Source organism: Neovison vison, chromosome 12 (genome assembly GCF_020171115.1).
Source record: "Neovison vison isolate M4711 chromosome 12, ASM_NN_V1, whole genome shotgun sequence".
NCBI lineage: Eukaryota > Metazoa > Chordata > Mammalia > Carnivora > Mustelidae > Neogale > Neogale vison.
The window spans coordinates 66,632,064-66,647,578 of NC_058102.1; the positions used below are offsets into that span (position 1 = coordinate 66,632,064).

Consider the following 15,515-nt stretch of genomic DNA (forward strand, 5'->3'; position numbering starts at 1 on the left):
CAACTGTAAAAGGAGGATCTGGGTGAGGAAGCCAATGAAGAGCAAATTACGCATCCTATTCTTCCAGGGCCTGTGCACAGTCCATAGGTTCTACGACAGGAAGGTCTATAGCAAGACTCTAGCACACAAAGCACCCATATCAAAGGGAATGATCTATAACTGATGTGTAAGTGAATCAGGCTGGGGATCAATGGATATCCTAGGGCACTGTCACAAACATTAGAGCAATAAACTAGAAATTAACAGAAACTAACAGTTACTTATGATAAAACATAGACAAGTCAGAATCACAAAATAGAGTCCAGGAAAGAGGTAGTTAAAGAAAGCATGGTTCTAAAATAGTCATTTCTTGTAGTCAGAAATAGTATATAGTATGTAAATGTCCATTTTACTCTACAAAAGCTGCACAATTCAAAAAAAAAAAAAAAAAAAAAAAGAACTTCACTAAATAATCAACAAACAAAAGCACAAAGTCTCCGGAGGACTGAAGACAGAAAGTTGCTACTATAGTTTATCTAAAATGTCTAGTTTTCAATAAAAAATTACTAGACATGAAAAGAACTATTAAACTGTGTCACATACACAGGGAAAACAGGAGTCAACAGAAACTGCCTTTGATGTGGTCTAGAAGTGACTTAGCAGAAAAAGACTTCAAAGCACCTATTGAAAAAATGTTTGAAGAACTAATGAAAACTATGCTTAAATAATTAAATAACATCTCGTAAAATACACACTATCAATAAAGAGGGATTTATACAAAAGAAACAACAGGAAATTCTGGAGTAGAAACGTAGAACAAAAAAATGAAAAATTTTGTAGGTAAAATGCTATCAAACAGCACTGCATGTTACAGAGAAATCATTCATAAAAGAAAGTCAATTAATGTGGCAAACTTCACTGTTGTTTTATTTTAAGAAACTGCCACAGCCACCCCAACCTTCAGCAGCCACCAGCCTAATCAGTCAGCAGCCATCATCATCGAGGCAAAACCCTCCACTGGCAAAAAAGATGATATGGCTAGCTGAAATCTCAGATGATGGTTAAGCATTTTTTAGCAATAAATTGTTCTTTTGTAGCTTCTAAATATTAGGTTTGAATTTAGAGAAAAATAATCAGTAAATCTAAAGAAATATCAAGAAAGTCTGTGAAACCTGAACTACAGAGTTTAAATAATGAGGAAAAATGAATAGAGCCTCAGAAAAGTGTGAGACAGTATTAAGCAGACCAACATGTATGCAGTGAAAGCAACACAAAGGAAGAAGAGAATAAAAATATTTAAAGAAATAATGGCTGAAAACTTCCCACAGTGACAAAATAGAATCTATACATATAAGAAGCTCAATGACTTCCATGTAGGAAAAACTAAAAGAGATACTCACCCAGATATATTACACTCAAAATGCCAAAAGACAAAAACAGAAAAAATCTGAAAACAGTAGAAAAATGATTCATCACATACAAGATAACCACAAAAAAAATTAAGAGCTTACTTCTCATTAGAAATAATGAAAGAGAGAAGGTAATAGGATAACATTTTCAAAGTGCTAAAACTAAACAAAAAAACCTGTCTCACAAGAATCTTACATCCAACGAAAGGAAACAAAATAGCTTTCAAAAGTAGAAAACTATCTTTAAAGAATGAAAATGAACAAAAGGTACTTTAAGATAATTCATTGTTAGCAGACATAATTTACAGTAAATACTAAAGGAAGTTCTTAAAGCTAAAACAAGTAAAATCAGACAATAACTCAATCCACATGAATAAAGCATGCCAGTAAAGTTAATCATGTAGGTAGTTTTAAAAGACAATATAATTGGTTATTTCTGCTCCGTTCTTCTCTTAATTGATTTAAAAAGCAATTACATTTTATAAAGGTGTATAACTGTCTTTGTACAAGAGACAGTTTAGATTCAAAGATACAAACTAGTTCAAAACAAAAGGATGGGATAAGTTTTATTTTTAATTTCTTAAGGAACCTCCACATTGTTTTCCAAAGTGGCTACACCAGCTTGCATTCCCACCAACGGTGTAAGAGGGTTCCCCTTTCTCCACATCCTCTCCAACACTTGTTGTTTCTTGTCTTGTTATTCTGGCCATTCTAACTGGTGTAAGGTGGTATCTCAATGTGGTTTTGATTTGAATCTCCCTGATGGCTAATGATGATGGATGGGACTGGAAGAGATTATGCTGAGTGAAATAAGTAAAAGAGAGAGTCAACTATCATATGGTTTCACTTACTTGTGGTACATAAGGAATAACATGGAGGACAATAGGAGAAGGAGAGGAGAAGTGAGTTGGAGGAACTCAGAGGGGGAGACAAACTATGAGAGACTGTGGACTCTGAGAAACAAAGGGTTTTGGAGGGGAAGAGGGTGAGGGAAGGGTGAGCGGGGTGGTGGGTATTGTGGAGGGCACGTATTGCATGGAGCACTGGGTGTGGTACATAAACAACGAATCCTGGAACACTGAAAAAATAAAATTAAATTTTAAAAAAATTAAATATAATGGGAAAATGGGAGAATGATGGGAAAAGATACACCATGCAAATAAAAAAACTATAGCAGGGACGCCTGGGTGGCTCAGTTGGTTGGACGACTGCCTTCGGCTCAGGGCGTGATCCTGGAGTCCCGGGATCGAGTCCCACATCGGGCTCACAGCTCCATGGGGAGTCTGCTTCGCTCTCTGACCTTTTCCTCGCTCATGCTCTCTCTCACTCTCTCTCTCTCTCAAATAAATAAATAAAATCTTAAAAAAAAAAACAAAAAACAAACAAACAAAAAAAAAACTATAGCAGAGCCGGAGTGGCTATATTAATGTCAGAAAAAAGAAACAAGCCAGACTTTAAAAGGAAAAAAAATCATACCAGAGCATCTTACAAGAATAAAAAGGGTCAATACATTAGGAACATACAATACTTAAAAACATATGCAGTGAACAAAATACCCCCAAAATATATGAAACAAAACATGACAGAATAACAAAGAGTTCAACAATAATGGGTATTTTGATATCCATACAATCAATAAACAGCAGAAAAACTAAGCATATTACTAACGGCAGATGGAAGACTTAAACAACACTATGAACCAACTGAATGTACCTGGAGACATCTACAGAATATTTCCCCCCAGTCAAAATCATCAAAGCGAGTTTTCCAACCAAAGGAAATTAAATTAGAAATTAATAACACCCAGAAATTTGGGGAATTCATATATATAAATTACACAACACTTTTCTAAAGAAACAATGTATTAAGGAAGAAATCACAATGAGGATTATAAATTCTTTTACATGAACAAAAATGAAAATACAACATACAAAACTTATAGGATGAAATTAATAAGAATCAAGGGGAAAACATAGATGTTTATATAAAAAAGAAAAAGATATTAATCAGAAAAAAGTTATTACTTATTTCACCTACTTATCCATTTTAACAAACTAGAAAAACAACAAAGTTAAGGCCAAAGTAAGCAGAAGGTTGTGCAAAATAAAGGTTAGAGTGGAAATCAGTAAATAAGAGAATAGAAAATGGCAGAAAATGAACAAAACCAAAAGTTAATTATTTGAAGACACAAACAAAATGAAGAAAACTTGATAAATTGACCAAATGGAGAAGAGGGAAGACTCAAACTACAAAATGAGAAATGAAAGAAGAGATAGCGCTATTTACCTTATAAAAATAAAAGCACTGTAAGAGCATACTATAAACAACTACATGCTAAAAATTAGATCACTTAGATATAAGAACTAAATTCCTAGAAAAACAAAATTACCAAACAAACTCAGGAAGAAAGGAGAGACCACTAACAGGCAATAGAATTTATTTAAAAAACACAAAACAAAAACCTCTCATACAGAAAAATCCAGTATCCCATGGTTATACTGGTTATACAATTCTTAATAATTAACAATGATCCTTTACAAACTCTTCTAAAAAATTAAAGAAAGGAGAACATATCCTAACTCATTTTGAGTAAAGTATTATACTGATAGCAAATACTATACTGATACTATTATACTGATATTGGGTGCAAGACACCAAAGAAAATGACAAACCAATATCTTATGAATAAAGATACAAAATACTAAATAAAATATTAACAAACTGATTGATGCAACACATAAAAAATTACACACCATGACCAAGTGAGATTATCTCAGGAATGCAAAACAGATTTAACATCCAAAAATCAAGTAGAATTATAAGGAAAAAATTATCATTTCACAAAGACACAAATAGCATTAGGCAAAATTCTGCAGCCTTTCATGATTAAAAAATGTTTTTCAACAAACTGGAAATAGAAAGTAATTTCTTCAACCTAATGAAGATCATCTATTTACAACCCACTTGTAACAAGATACTTAAATGGTTAATAACTGCACGTTGTCTCCCTAATATCATGTATGTTCTTGCAGCTCTTATTCAAATTGTACTGGAGGTCTTTCCAGGACAATCAGGCAAGGAAAAAAAATAAAAGGCACCCAGACTGGAAAGAGGTGCAGGTGGCAAGTGCCATGATCTTATATATAGAAAATCCTAATAAATCTATTAAAAAAGTATTAGAACTAATAAACATATATATCAGAACAAATAAACAAAATCAATCCTGTTATTACTAATCATATTATTATATGTTAGCACTGAAAAATCTGAACATGAAATTAATAGGAACAATTCTTTTATAATATCATTAAAAAGAATACAGTGAAAACTACAATAGATGATAAAATAAATGGCAAGATATTTCATAATTATGTATCAGAAAACTTAATACTATTACAATGGCAATACTTCCCAAACTGGTCTACATACTCAATGCAAATACAAATCAAATCCCACTAGGATGTTTTTCAAAACTCATGCACTGATACTAAAACTCATATGAAAATGTAAGTGACTTAGAAAAACCAAAAAAATTGGAAAAATAACAAAGTTGGACAATATACATTTCCCAAAACCAAAAACTTACTATAAAGCTACAGTAATGAAAATTGTGGTAATAGCATTGAGACAGCCATATAGTTCAATGAAAAGGAATTAAGAGTCTACAGATAAATCCCCACAGAGACGGTTAATTTTTGACAAAGGTCCCAACACAATTCAATGAGGAAAGGAAAATCTTTTCAACAAATGATGTTGGATATCATCAACAATGTGCTGGATATGCACATTAAAAAATAAAGAAAGAAAGAAAGAAGAGTTCCATCCCTTCTTCATATCATATACAATAATTAACTCAAAATGGATCAAGGAATTAAATGCCAATTAAACACACTAGCATGGCTAATTTTTTTTTTTTAATGGAAAATAACAAGTGTTGGTATGGATGGAGAGAAACTAGAACGCTTGGTCACTGCTGGTTGGAATATAAAATAGTGCAGCCAGAAACATTCTGGTAGTTCCTCAAAATGTTAAACATAGATAGCTATACAACCCAGTAATTCCAACCCTAGGTATATACCAAGGAGAATTGAAAATATACACCACACATAGTGTTATTTCCAATAGTCGAAAAATGAACACAATCCAAATGACCATTAATGATGAAAGGATAAATAAAATGTGGTATACCCATACGATGTAACATTACTGGACAATAAAAAAGGAATGAAATACTAACACATGCAACAACGTGCATGAACATCGAAAATATTATGCTAAGTGAAAGTCAATCAAAAAGATCACAAACTGAGGATTCTATTTATACAAAATGTCCAGAAGATGCAAATCTATAGTGACGTAATGTAGATTAATGGTTACCAAGGGCTAGAAAACAGGTGGTTGGGCAAGGAGTGAAGAATGACTCTTAAAGGACATAAGGTTTCATGCAGGGTGTTGAAAATGCTCTGAAATTACATTGTGGTGATGACTGTATAATTCTGTGAATATATTAAAAATTAGAGAATTATAAACTTTAAATTGGTAAATTCTGTAATATGTGAATTATATCTCAATAAAGATGTTCAAAACAAAAATTATAAAATATTAAAATATCGCTAGCTTACTCAAAATCAAAATACATCATTACTAAACTTTTCTCTGTGGTGATAATTACTGATTACTTCAGGCTCTTAGAAATCACAGCAACAAATGGAGAAAAAGCCTTTTCTATAACATTTTAAACTTATTACGGTTTTTGAAATACAAATATAAAGTAGCTCCAAATGATTTTGATAGTTATAATTTTGCAACCAAACTCTAAATAAAGAAATCTCAAGTTTTACCATGGAATAGATTGTAGAAGTAAATAAATCTGTGATACTACCAAATTAAAAAAAAAAAAATCACACCATTGCTGGTGTTAGCCTTTTACCAGTTCAAGTCAAGTTTATGTCTGTCCCTCTACCTTGTTTACAATATAATTTTCTTGTTTTACTTTTTCTTTTTTTTTAAGATTTTATTTATTTATTTGAGAGAGAGGGCACAAGCAGGGAAGCAGCAGAGGGAGAGGGAGAAGCAGGCTCCCTGTTAAGCAGGGAGCATGACTTGGCGCTTGATCCCAGGACCCTAAAGTCATGACCTGAGCTGAAGGCGGACACTTAACCCACTGAGCCACCCAGGCAGCCCTACAATATAATTTTCTTCAATTTTCCTTTATATACATTAAGAACCACATTGAACAATGTTACGTATTTTTTAATTTAACAGATATAATTTAGGAAACTTAAAAAAAGAAAGTCTATTGCATTTATCCACAGTCTTGTCCTTTCCTTTGTTCTTTCCTAATGTTCCAAAATTCCTTCCTTTATTAATTTCCTTTGGTTTGGATAACTTCCTTAGCCATTCTCTTAGAGTAGGTTTGCTATGACAAATCCTCTTACTTTTCCTTTATCTGAGAACATCTTGATTTCTTCCCCTTCATTGCAGAAACATATTTTCATTGGATATAAAAATCTGATTAGACACTTATTTTCATTCAGTGTTGTTCCATTTCCTTCTGGCCTCCCTGGTTTCTGATGAAAAAATCCAATGTAAATCTAATTGATTTTCTATAGGTTAAATGCCATCTTTCTCCACTGCTTTCAAGATTTTTTTTTCTTTATCTTTAGTTTTCAGACGTTTGACTATAATGTGTGTAGCAGTCAGGGTCCCTAGAGAAATAGAACCAAAGGATGTGTATATATAGAGAAAGACTGACTTTAAGAAACTGGCTCCCAGAAAAGTGAACACTGGCAAATTTAATTGTCTGCAGGGTAGAAAGGCAGACTGGAGATCCAGAGAAGAGCCAATGCTGCAGTTCAAGTCTAAAAGGCTGTCTGCTAACAAAATACCTTATTGATGAGGGAAAAGGTCCTTTTGTTCTGTTAAAACCTTCTAAAAGTTGGGTGAGAATCACCCACATCATGGAGGGCAATCTGCTTTACTCAAGGTCCACAAATACAAATGTCAATTCATCTTATGTGGAACCAATCCTAACAAAAATATCCAGAATAATGTTTGACCAATATCGGGGCATCATGGCCTAACCAACTTAACACATAAAATTTAGAATCACAATGGGTCTTAGTGGTTTTTATTTGTTTTGATTTTGATATTATTATTATTTTGGCTAATTCTGTTTGAGTTCACTCAGCTTCTTTTATTTCTTTAGCCAAATTTGGGAAATTTTCAGCTAGTATTTCTTTGAATATATTTTCAGCTCTATCCTCTTTGTCCTCTTTTTCCAGAATTCTGATGACATGAATTTTAGATTTTTTGTTATAATCACACAGGTATCCTTAAATCCTTGCTCATTTGTTTTGAGTCTATTTTCTCTCTACTGTTCAAAGTGAGTGACTTATATTTGCTATTTTCAAGTTCATTGGTTATTTCCCATTTTTCCATTATGACATTGAGCCCATATACTGAAATTTTTTTGTATTGTATTTTTAAGTTCTAAAATTTTCATTTGGTTCTTTCTATATATAATCCATTTCTTTGCTGAAGACTTCCTATTCTTTTGCTGAGACTTCCTATTTTTTTCATTTGTCTCAAGCATATACATAATTACTTGTTAAAACATTTTTATGATGGACACTTAAAATCCTTGTTAGATAATTTTAATATTGGTGTCACCTCAGTGTTGGCTTCTGTTCATTATCTTGTTTTCACTCAAGATGAAATATTCTTGTTTCTTTGTATGGCTACTGATTTTCAATTGAAATTTGGGTATTTTAAATCTTGCTTTAGGCAGACTTCCTCTGATAAGACTTACTCCAACAGGGCAAGAGGGGAATAGCCAGGTACTAAATCCAGGTTCCTGACTCATTCTCCACCAATACTCAGGGCAGGGGAAACAAGAATCACATTATTGCTGGACATGGTTGGGAGTTCAGCACACAAAGCCTTCAATGTCTTCGCTCTGGCTGACAGAAGCAGGGTTGCCACCTTATTGTTCCCCAAATAACCTTCACTGACACTTTAGAGGGCTGACCTTATTACCGAGCAATAATGAAAGCCTTGACTTTCCTTAAACATCTGTTGATACCTTGATAGTACAGAAAGTGGCTCACTACCATCAGGGTAGGGTGGAAGTCTAGGCTTCCTACATGGCCTACCCTGACACTTGGGAGGAGAGGATTTATTGTCCAGTGGGACTGAAAGTCAGCCTTCTCTGAAGCCTCCCAATGGAGAAGAGGAAAGCTATCTTCCCGTAGCCTAGGGAAGGTGAAAGTCTACAACCTTAACCAGCTTTTGTTGGCTGGTCTGGAGGGTGGTGCCACATTTTGTTCTAGGTGTTTGGTGGGAGGAGAATGGTTATTATCTAGGAGTCTTGCCTGGAGGCTTTCCTGGTCTTTTGGATGGAGATAGCAGCCTTTTCTTAGTTTTTGTTATCAGTGCCTATTTGGTACTTTTGGGTTGTTCACTTCTCCAGAACCTAATCAGCCAAATTAAGGAAGAAAATCTAGGGATCCCAGTGTCATATACTTACCTGGATCCCAGAGTCCCTAGGCAGTCTGCCTTCTGTCTTTCAGGATTTTAAGTCTGTTCTATACATAATGTCCAAGGATTTTTTTTTTTTTTTTTCTTTTTAGCTGTATAGCAGGAAAAATAGCAGGGGCTGGAGGGGTGAGCGGGATCTACTTCACCTTTCTGGAAGGAAAGATTAACATAAAAATAATGCATCTTCCTGCCTATTAATTTTTAGGCTTTTATCATTCTTACCTTACTTCATTTGTATTTTTCACTATCTTTTCTAATGAATTTTTTTTTCCCATATTCCTCAACTCAGGTTGGAGGGGGCAAAATTACTTAGAACATCTAGTCCAGGATAACCAACCACACGAATATAAGATCCTTAAAAGCCAGGAATGGTAGTAAAAAGGTACAGATTTCTCTAGTCCAGTTGCATATTTGAGCAAATGCCTGCACGGGAAGGAGGGGTAAAAGTCAAAGCATCAAGAGAAGCTATGGTTTTCGGTGACTTACTACCCACATACGATCTGTGCATGTGCATGGGTGGATGTATAATATATATTCCATTGGACCAAAGATCTATCTTCTTCAGTGCTATATCCACAAGAGTCTTGGGCATAATAAAGGAAGTCAATGTTTCTTGAATTAAGGAAAGAGTAAATCAAAGAGAATGTTCATACAACTTCTGTTAGCAATAGTAATTAGAAATTGTATTTTCATTTTTTTTTCAATTTATTTATTTTCAGAAAAACAGTATTCATTATTTTTTCACCACACCCAGTGCTCCATGCAAGCCGTGCCCTCTATAATACCCACTACCTGGTACCCCAACCTCCCACCCCCCCGCCACTTCAAACCCCTCAGATTGTCTTTCAGAGTCCATAGTCTCTCATGGTTCACCTCGCCTTCCAATTTACCCAAATTCCCTACTCCTCTCTAACGCCCCTTTGTCCTCCATGCTATTTGTTATGCTCCACAAATAATTGACTCTCTCTGCTTGACTTATTTCACTCAGCATAATCTCTTCCAGTCCCGTCCATGTTGCTACAAAAGTTGGGTATTCATCCTTTCTGATGGAGGCATAATACTCCATAGTGTACATTTGTTTTTGAGTTATCCAATGATTCATAAATCATCCATCAAATATTTATATACTTTAGCAAAAGGAAGCTTTAAAAGATATCAACAAAAAGTAAGTTACTGTCTAAAAAAGAGACACGTAATATAGTAATTATCACAAGACCATCTCAAGTTTGAATTTCAAATGGAAAAACAATACATTTTTTCTTTTTCTGTTCCATAGTGGGTCACAAATCAACACTTAAATTATAAAGACATCTAACCTACAAGGAAAACAATGCCTCTTCTTCCTACCTGAATTACTTTATTTTTTCCTATCTTACTTTGAAGTGGATTTTCCATATGTTTTCAGAACACACCAACTGAAAATGTTATATTAATGTATCAGATCTTATTCCTTCTCACAGTAATATAACATCATTATACAAAAATATGAAGATCATCAATAAATCAATATGGAATGCTATATGAAATGTATTTATACAAAGTTCCCTGCTACAAAACTTTATCTAGTTTATATTAACTGACAATAAGTATATGACAAATTAAATAAAACTTTGTAGCCTACTTGACTTGATTCTTAATCCTGTTAAGCAAATCATGATACCTAATGCTTAAAACTTTAATCCTCTCCAAATGGACATCAAATAATGATACCAGACAAAAAAGAGGTGAAATGAGTAGCTCTCAACCAAGTTTCTCCAAATTACAATTTGTAAAATGTATTGGCAAAATTCTCACTTATGCTTTTAACTTTATTAGTTGTCAATATCAAAAGCAATACACAATAAACATGTTTTCAGCAAATGAAATATGTGGAGGTAGAATCAAAAAAGAATTTAAAATATCAAACATGGAGCTGTCCAGAAAAACACAAGCTCAAACACAATGTAAATGCTTTTAAAACATTTGAGAATTCATTAAAAAAAGTAAGTAAAATACAAATTTACCCAAGAATATATCATTTAATTCACCAGGAGAATTCTATAAATTCCAGTTTTCTAATTCTTCCCACCCTTAGCTTAAGGAGGGGGAAAAATGATCGTTCAAAATAGATCCTATACTTTTAGCCAATTTAATAACTGTTAAGCTGATCTACATTAGTAGAGCTAAAAATTCATAATATTATAAAAAGAGCCAATAATCACAGCTGCAAAAAGCTGACATTTTTTAATGACCATCTTGACAATGGCACTGGTTTCTATATTGGGTGTGGTCATAAAAATGACCTTTTATGTCCCAACACATATCTACTACACTATTTACCTTGGGTTTTAAAAAAAGAAGTACTTTTAGTTAAATTAATTCTGGATACACTTCTTTTTCTACTTTTATCCTAAATGACTTCTCATAAGAAGCTTTTTGACACTATATTACTAGCTAACTAAAATGACTTTAATTTCCACCAAGTCCAAGGATGAAGTTTAATCAACAGAAAATTTCTGTATTTTGGGATGCCTGGGTGGTTCACGGTAGGTTAAGCGGCTACGTTTGACTCAGGTCATGATCCCAGGGTCCTGGGATCAAGCCCTGATTCGGGGACCCTGCTCAGCAGGGAGACTGCTTCTCTCTTTTCTGCTCCCCTGCTTGTGTTCTCTTTCAAATAAATAAATAAAATCTTAAAAAAAAAATTTTCTGTATTCTACATGTGGTAGAAGATTTTTTTTAAAAAACGTTTACTGTAGTAATGAATAACCAAAAACAAACTAAATGCTTACTTACACATACATATACATATACATCCTGTGGAATACTATAGAACAAAAAATAAGTTCATATGTACTGATACTAAAATACAAATCATATTGAATAAATACAGAAAGAAATAAAAGAATGGATTGAGTAGATTGACATTTCCTGTAAAAAAAAAATCAAAAAACTATATATTACAGTATTAGCATATGTCCATATGCGAAAATGGAGAAAATCCTCTAGAAGGCTCACATCAAACCACGAATAGTGGTTACCTCTGGGGAGAATTGTTTGAATGTAATTTCAGCAAGAATGTATTCCTCTATTTTTTGTGGGGAAAAAAAAAATGACCTACCATGAAATTTAGGGGGAAAAGGACTTTTAGCATGAAAATAAAATCTTTATTTTCAGTTATTACCTACCAATAAGAGAAAGGTTCACAATATTGGCTCTTGACACAATGTGAACTAAAAAGCAAAATTACATCCATCAGATACAACTAATGGACCAACTTTTTGAAATTCAGACTATCTTGAAAGCTTGCAACATGCCAGTCCTCAGTTTGCTTTAAATGATTAAGCTTATGCATAGAATCAAAGAATAATGTTCTGTGTATCTCTGATATTGACATTTATCCTGATTTACATAACAATATTCATACAGATTTTTTCTCCTAATCCCCTTTACCCACAATATTTTTCAGATGCATGTATCATGCCTTTTTTCATCTAAAAGAGGTAGAAACACAGTATAGATGCAAGCTAATCTAGTAATTAATTCTATAGAATTTTGTTCTTGAACTTCTTTAGCTGTAGATTCTATATGCAGGATGCTGTTCTGCACTTCTCCAGTGCAGAACAGCATCCAGCATTACCTAGTAATCTACTAAGTAAGCTTTCAACAAACACTTAATGGTCAATTGAAAAGAATTCTATACTAAAATAAGACTACAGTCATTCTATAATTGCATATGTTTGCATGTGCCAATGTGTATAAGCTTTTTTCCTAAAGTACGCCGCAGTTTAAAAGACAGAGAAAGCAGACTCCCAAACCTCTACCTTATATTCATCCACAATAATGCTGAGAGCTTCATGACCAGCTTTCCTCATGTCTTCCAATTCTTGTTTGTGTTTTTCCTGAAAAACAAAAACAAAAAAATGAAATCATGGTTTCTTCTTTTGTTTACAAAATAAAACCACTGACTCTTGCATCCGTGAATGATTGAGTGGTTTGTGGCATACTGATGCTGCTAAAGACAATGAGAAAAAATAAAGTTCTCTTTAAAACCATTAGGGAGGACTGAAGCAATGAAAAACAACAGGAAAACAATAACTGCGAGAGGAAAATCATACTGAGAGGTGAGATAACACAGAACAATGGTGTTATCTCTTGGGGCATATGGCAATTCTGCACCTGGATCAAGAGCCAGGAGGGACTATTTTACTTCAATAAGCTCAGCCCTCTACATATTTTTTATTAGTTCTCCAGTAATATACACATACCAATAGTTTAATACATGACACATACCAAGTTGGAGAACTGCTGGATTAAGGTGACCAATCCCCCATTCTATCTTCTTAGCAAAGGAATAGATGAACTCTCTTTAGAGAATGTTAACATTCTACAGAGCCGTTCAAATTTTTCAAACACTCTGTACAGTTTTCAATACAAAAGTACCAAAGCTGACAACAGATGAGATCAAAAACACGGAAAACAGAAAAGACAAAAGGAATAGGCCCATGAATGATTTAGATATTATCAAAAAGTTTAAAATATGTTACGATTCAGGGGCACAGTTGGTTAAGCATCTGACTTTTGGTTTCAACTCAGGTCATGATCTCAGTGTCATGAGATCCAGCCCCAGGTCAGGCTCCGCACTCACTGAGTCAGCTTGGGATTCTCTCACCATTTCCCTCTCCCTCTGCCCCTCCTGCTCATGTCCTCTCTCTTTCTAAAGTAAGTAAATAACTCTTTAAAATAATATGCATGATTCATATGTTAAAGAAAGTATAGAAGAAATGAAGAAATTGGATAGGATACAGATTTTCATCTGAGAACTGGAATTCATGAGATAGAAATTTTACAGCTGAGAAATATGCAGTATTAATAACTCAACAGATGATGTAAACAGTAGATGAACACAGCAGGAAGCAGAATTAGAGAACTAAAAGTAAGTGGGGGGTAAAAGAGATTAGAGTGAGAAGAGGAATAAAACTATGGGAAATATAAAAAACAAATCTAAAATGACAAATGGGACAGAGTAAAAAGATTAAATAGACATGCAACAAAAGAATCGTTTAAAAAATAATCCAAAATAAGACAAAAAATGAAATGTAGCAAGATGATAAATAAAATAATGGAGAAAAATGAAAATTTATATCATACATGAATTAGGACATTACATGAACCTACAGCTATTTCTTAAAAAAAAAAAAATTAAGATATAAATATATCCAAAAACTAAATTTTAGATAAAATAAAAAAACTCCTAAGAAAAAGCACAACTTACCAAAATGTTTAAAAGATGAAATTTAAAAATCTTAATAGTCTTTGTGTAAGAAAAATTGAATTTATTAATTAAAAAACAAACAATAAATAAAACCACAAGAAAACCTCTGACCAAGGAATTTCTAAGCCTAGATGACTTAACAGGTGATTTTAATAAATTTAAGAAAGAAATAAGAGAAACCTTACACAAACTCTTCCAGAGAATAGGAAATGAGGGGTTATTTCCCCACATTATTTTATTAGGAGAGCATATCCCTTATACTTAACTCTGCAGAGATATTTAAAAGAATAAAAAATTATGAACCACTCTTTTATAAGTATAGAAACAAATTCTAAACAAAGTATGAGCTAATTGAGTCTAACAATATATAGATAGAATAACCTCTCAATCAAGGATTTACTTTAGGAATATCAGCTTGGGAGAAGTGCTAAACACTGTTTCAGGATTGAATCACAAAAAATCTTCCACACAATCTTCCATGAACTCCTTTTCTACCCCTACTTGCTTGCTGGAAAGCCAATGCCCAAGATGACAACAAAAGCCGGGCTCTGCAGAGGGCACAGCCTCTGCCAACTTGAAATCCTGAATGATTGCAAGGAATAACTGCATCATCACCTCAATGGACTTTGGGAGAAAATTAAGTCTCAACTATATTTAGGATAAAAGATAGTATCATTAATTTTTGTCCATTTACTGATTCCACTTGCTCATTTATCATCTGTCCTTAGTTATAGTACCTTACTGATTTGACAAGTTCTATTTCATTATTAACATCTAATTTCCCTTCCTGGGATATCCCTTTATATACCTTAATGTGGCTAAATCACTATTTCCCAAAATTGTCACAATATTAAAAAAAAATTCACCGAGGGCACTTGTTATAAATACAGATTTTTGTTGGTGTAATTATCAATCTATGGCTCATGGCAGCAATCCTTCTGGAGTCACTTTTCCATTTCTTTGAGAGTTGTTTCCATAAAAACTAAATAACATAACAGTCCAATTACCTAGTTATTCAAGTTATGTACTCTATTACACTAAAAACAAGGGAACAAAGAAGGGCATCACTAACGACTCATCATTTTGGATCGCCCATTCATGTCAGGTTTCATCACAAAAAAATTGAGACTTTCATAAAAGAACCTATGGAGGGCAAAAAGCATCAATCCATGTGTTTAAAGTACTAACATAGTTTTTCTCTTACTTTTCAAGATTAAAAAACATGTAAATAGAAATAGATATTCTGACATCTCCTTTCCACATCGTAGTGGATCATCTCACACAGTTCTTGGAATGCATATGTTTGTTTCACTTTCAGGCCAGTGATATAGAAG

The 15,515-nt window shown here is 33.4% G+C and overlaps 1 protein-coding gene across 2 annotated transcripts in view; it reads right to left on the reverse strand.

Annotated features, from left to right (window-relative positions):
• Positions 1-15,515, reverse strand: part of CCDC91 (coiled-coil domain containing 91) — a 347,220-nt gene that overhangs the window by 175,299 nt on the left and 156,406 nt on the right. For both annotated transcript variants that reach the window (XM_044226465.1, XM_044226466.1), the window contains one exon: positions 12,731-12,808. In XM_044226465.1, coding sequence (XP_044082400.1) covers positions 12,731-12,808 — 78 coding nt within the window. The remainder of the gene's footprint in view (positions 1-12,730; positions 12,809-15,515) is intronic.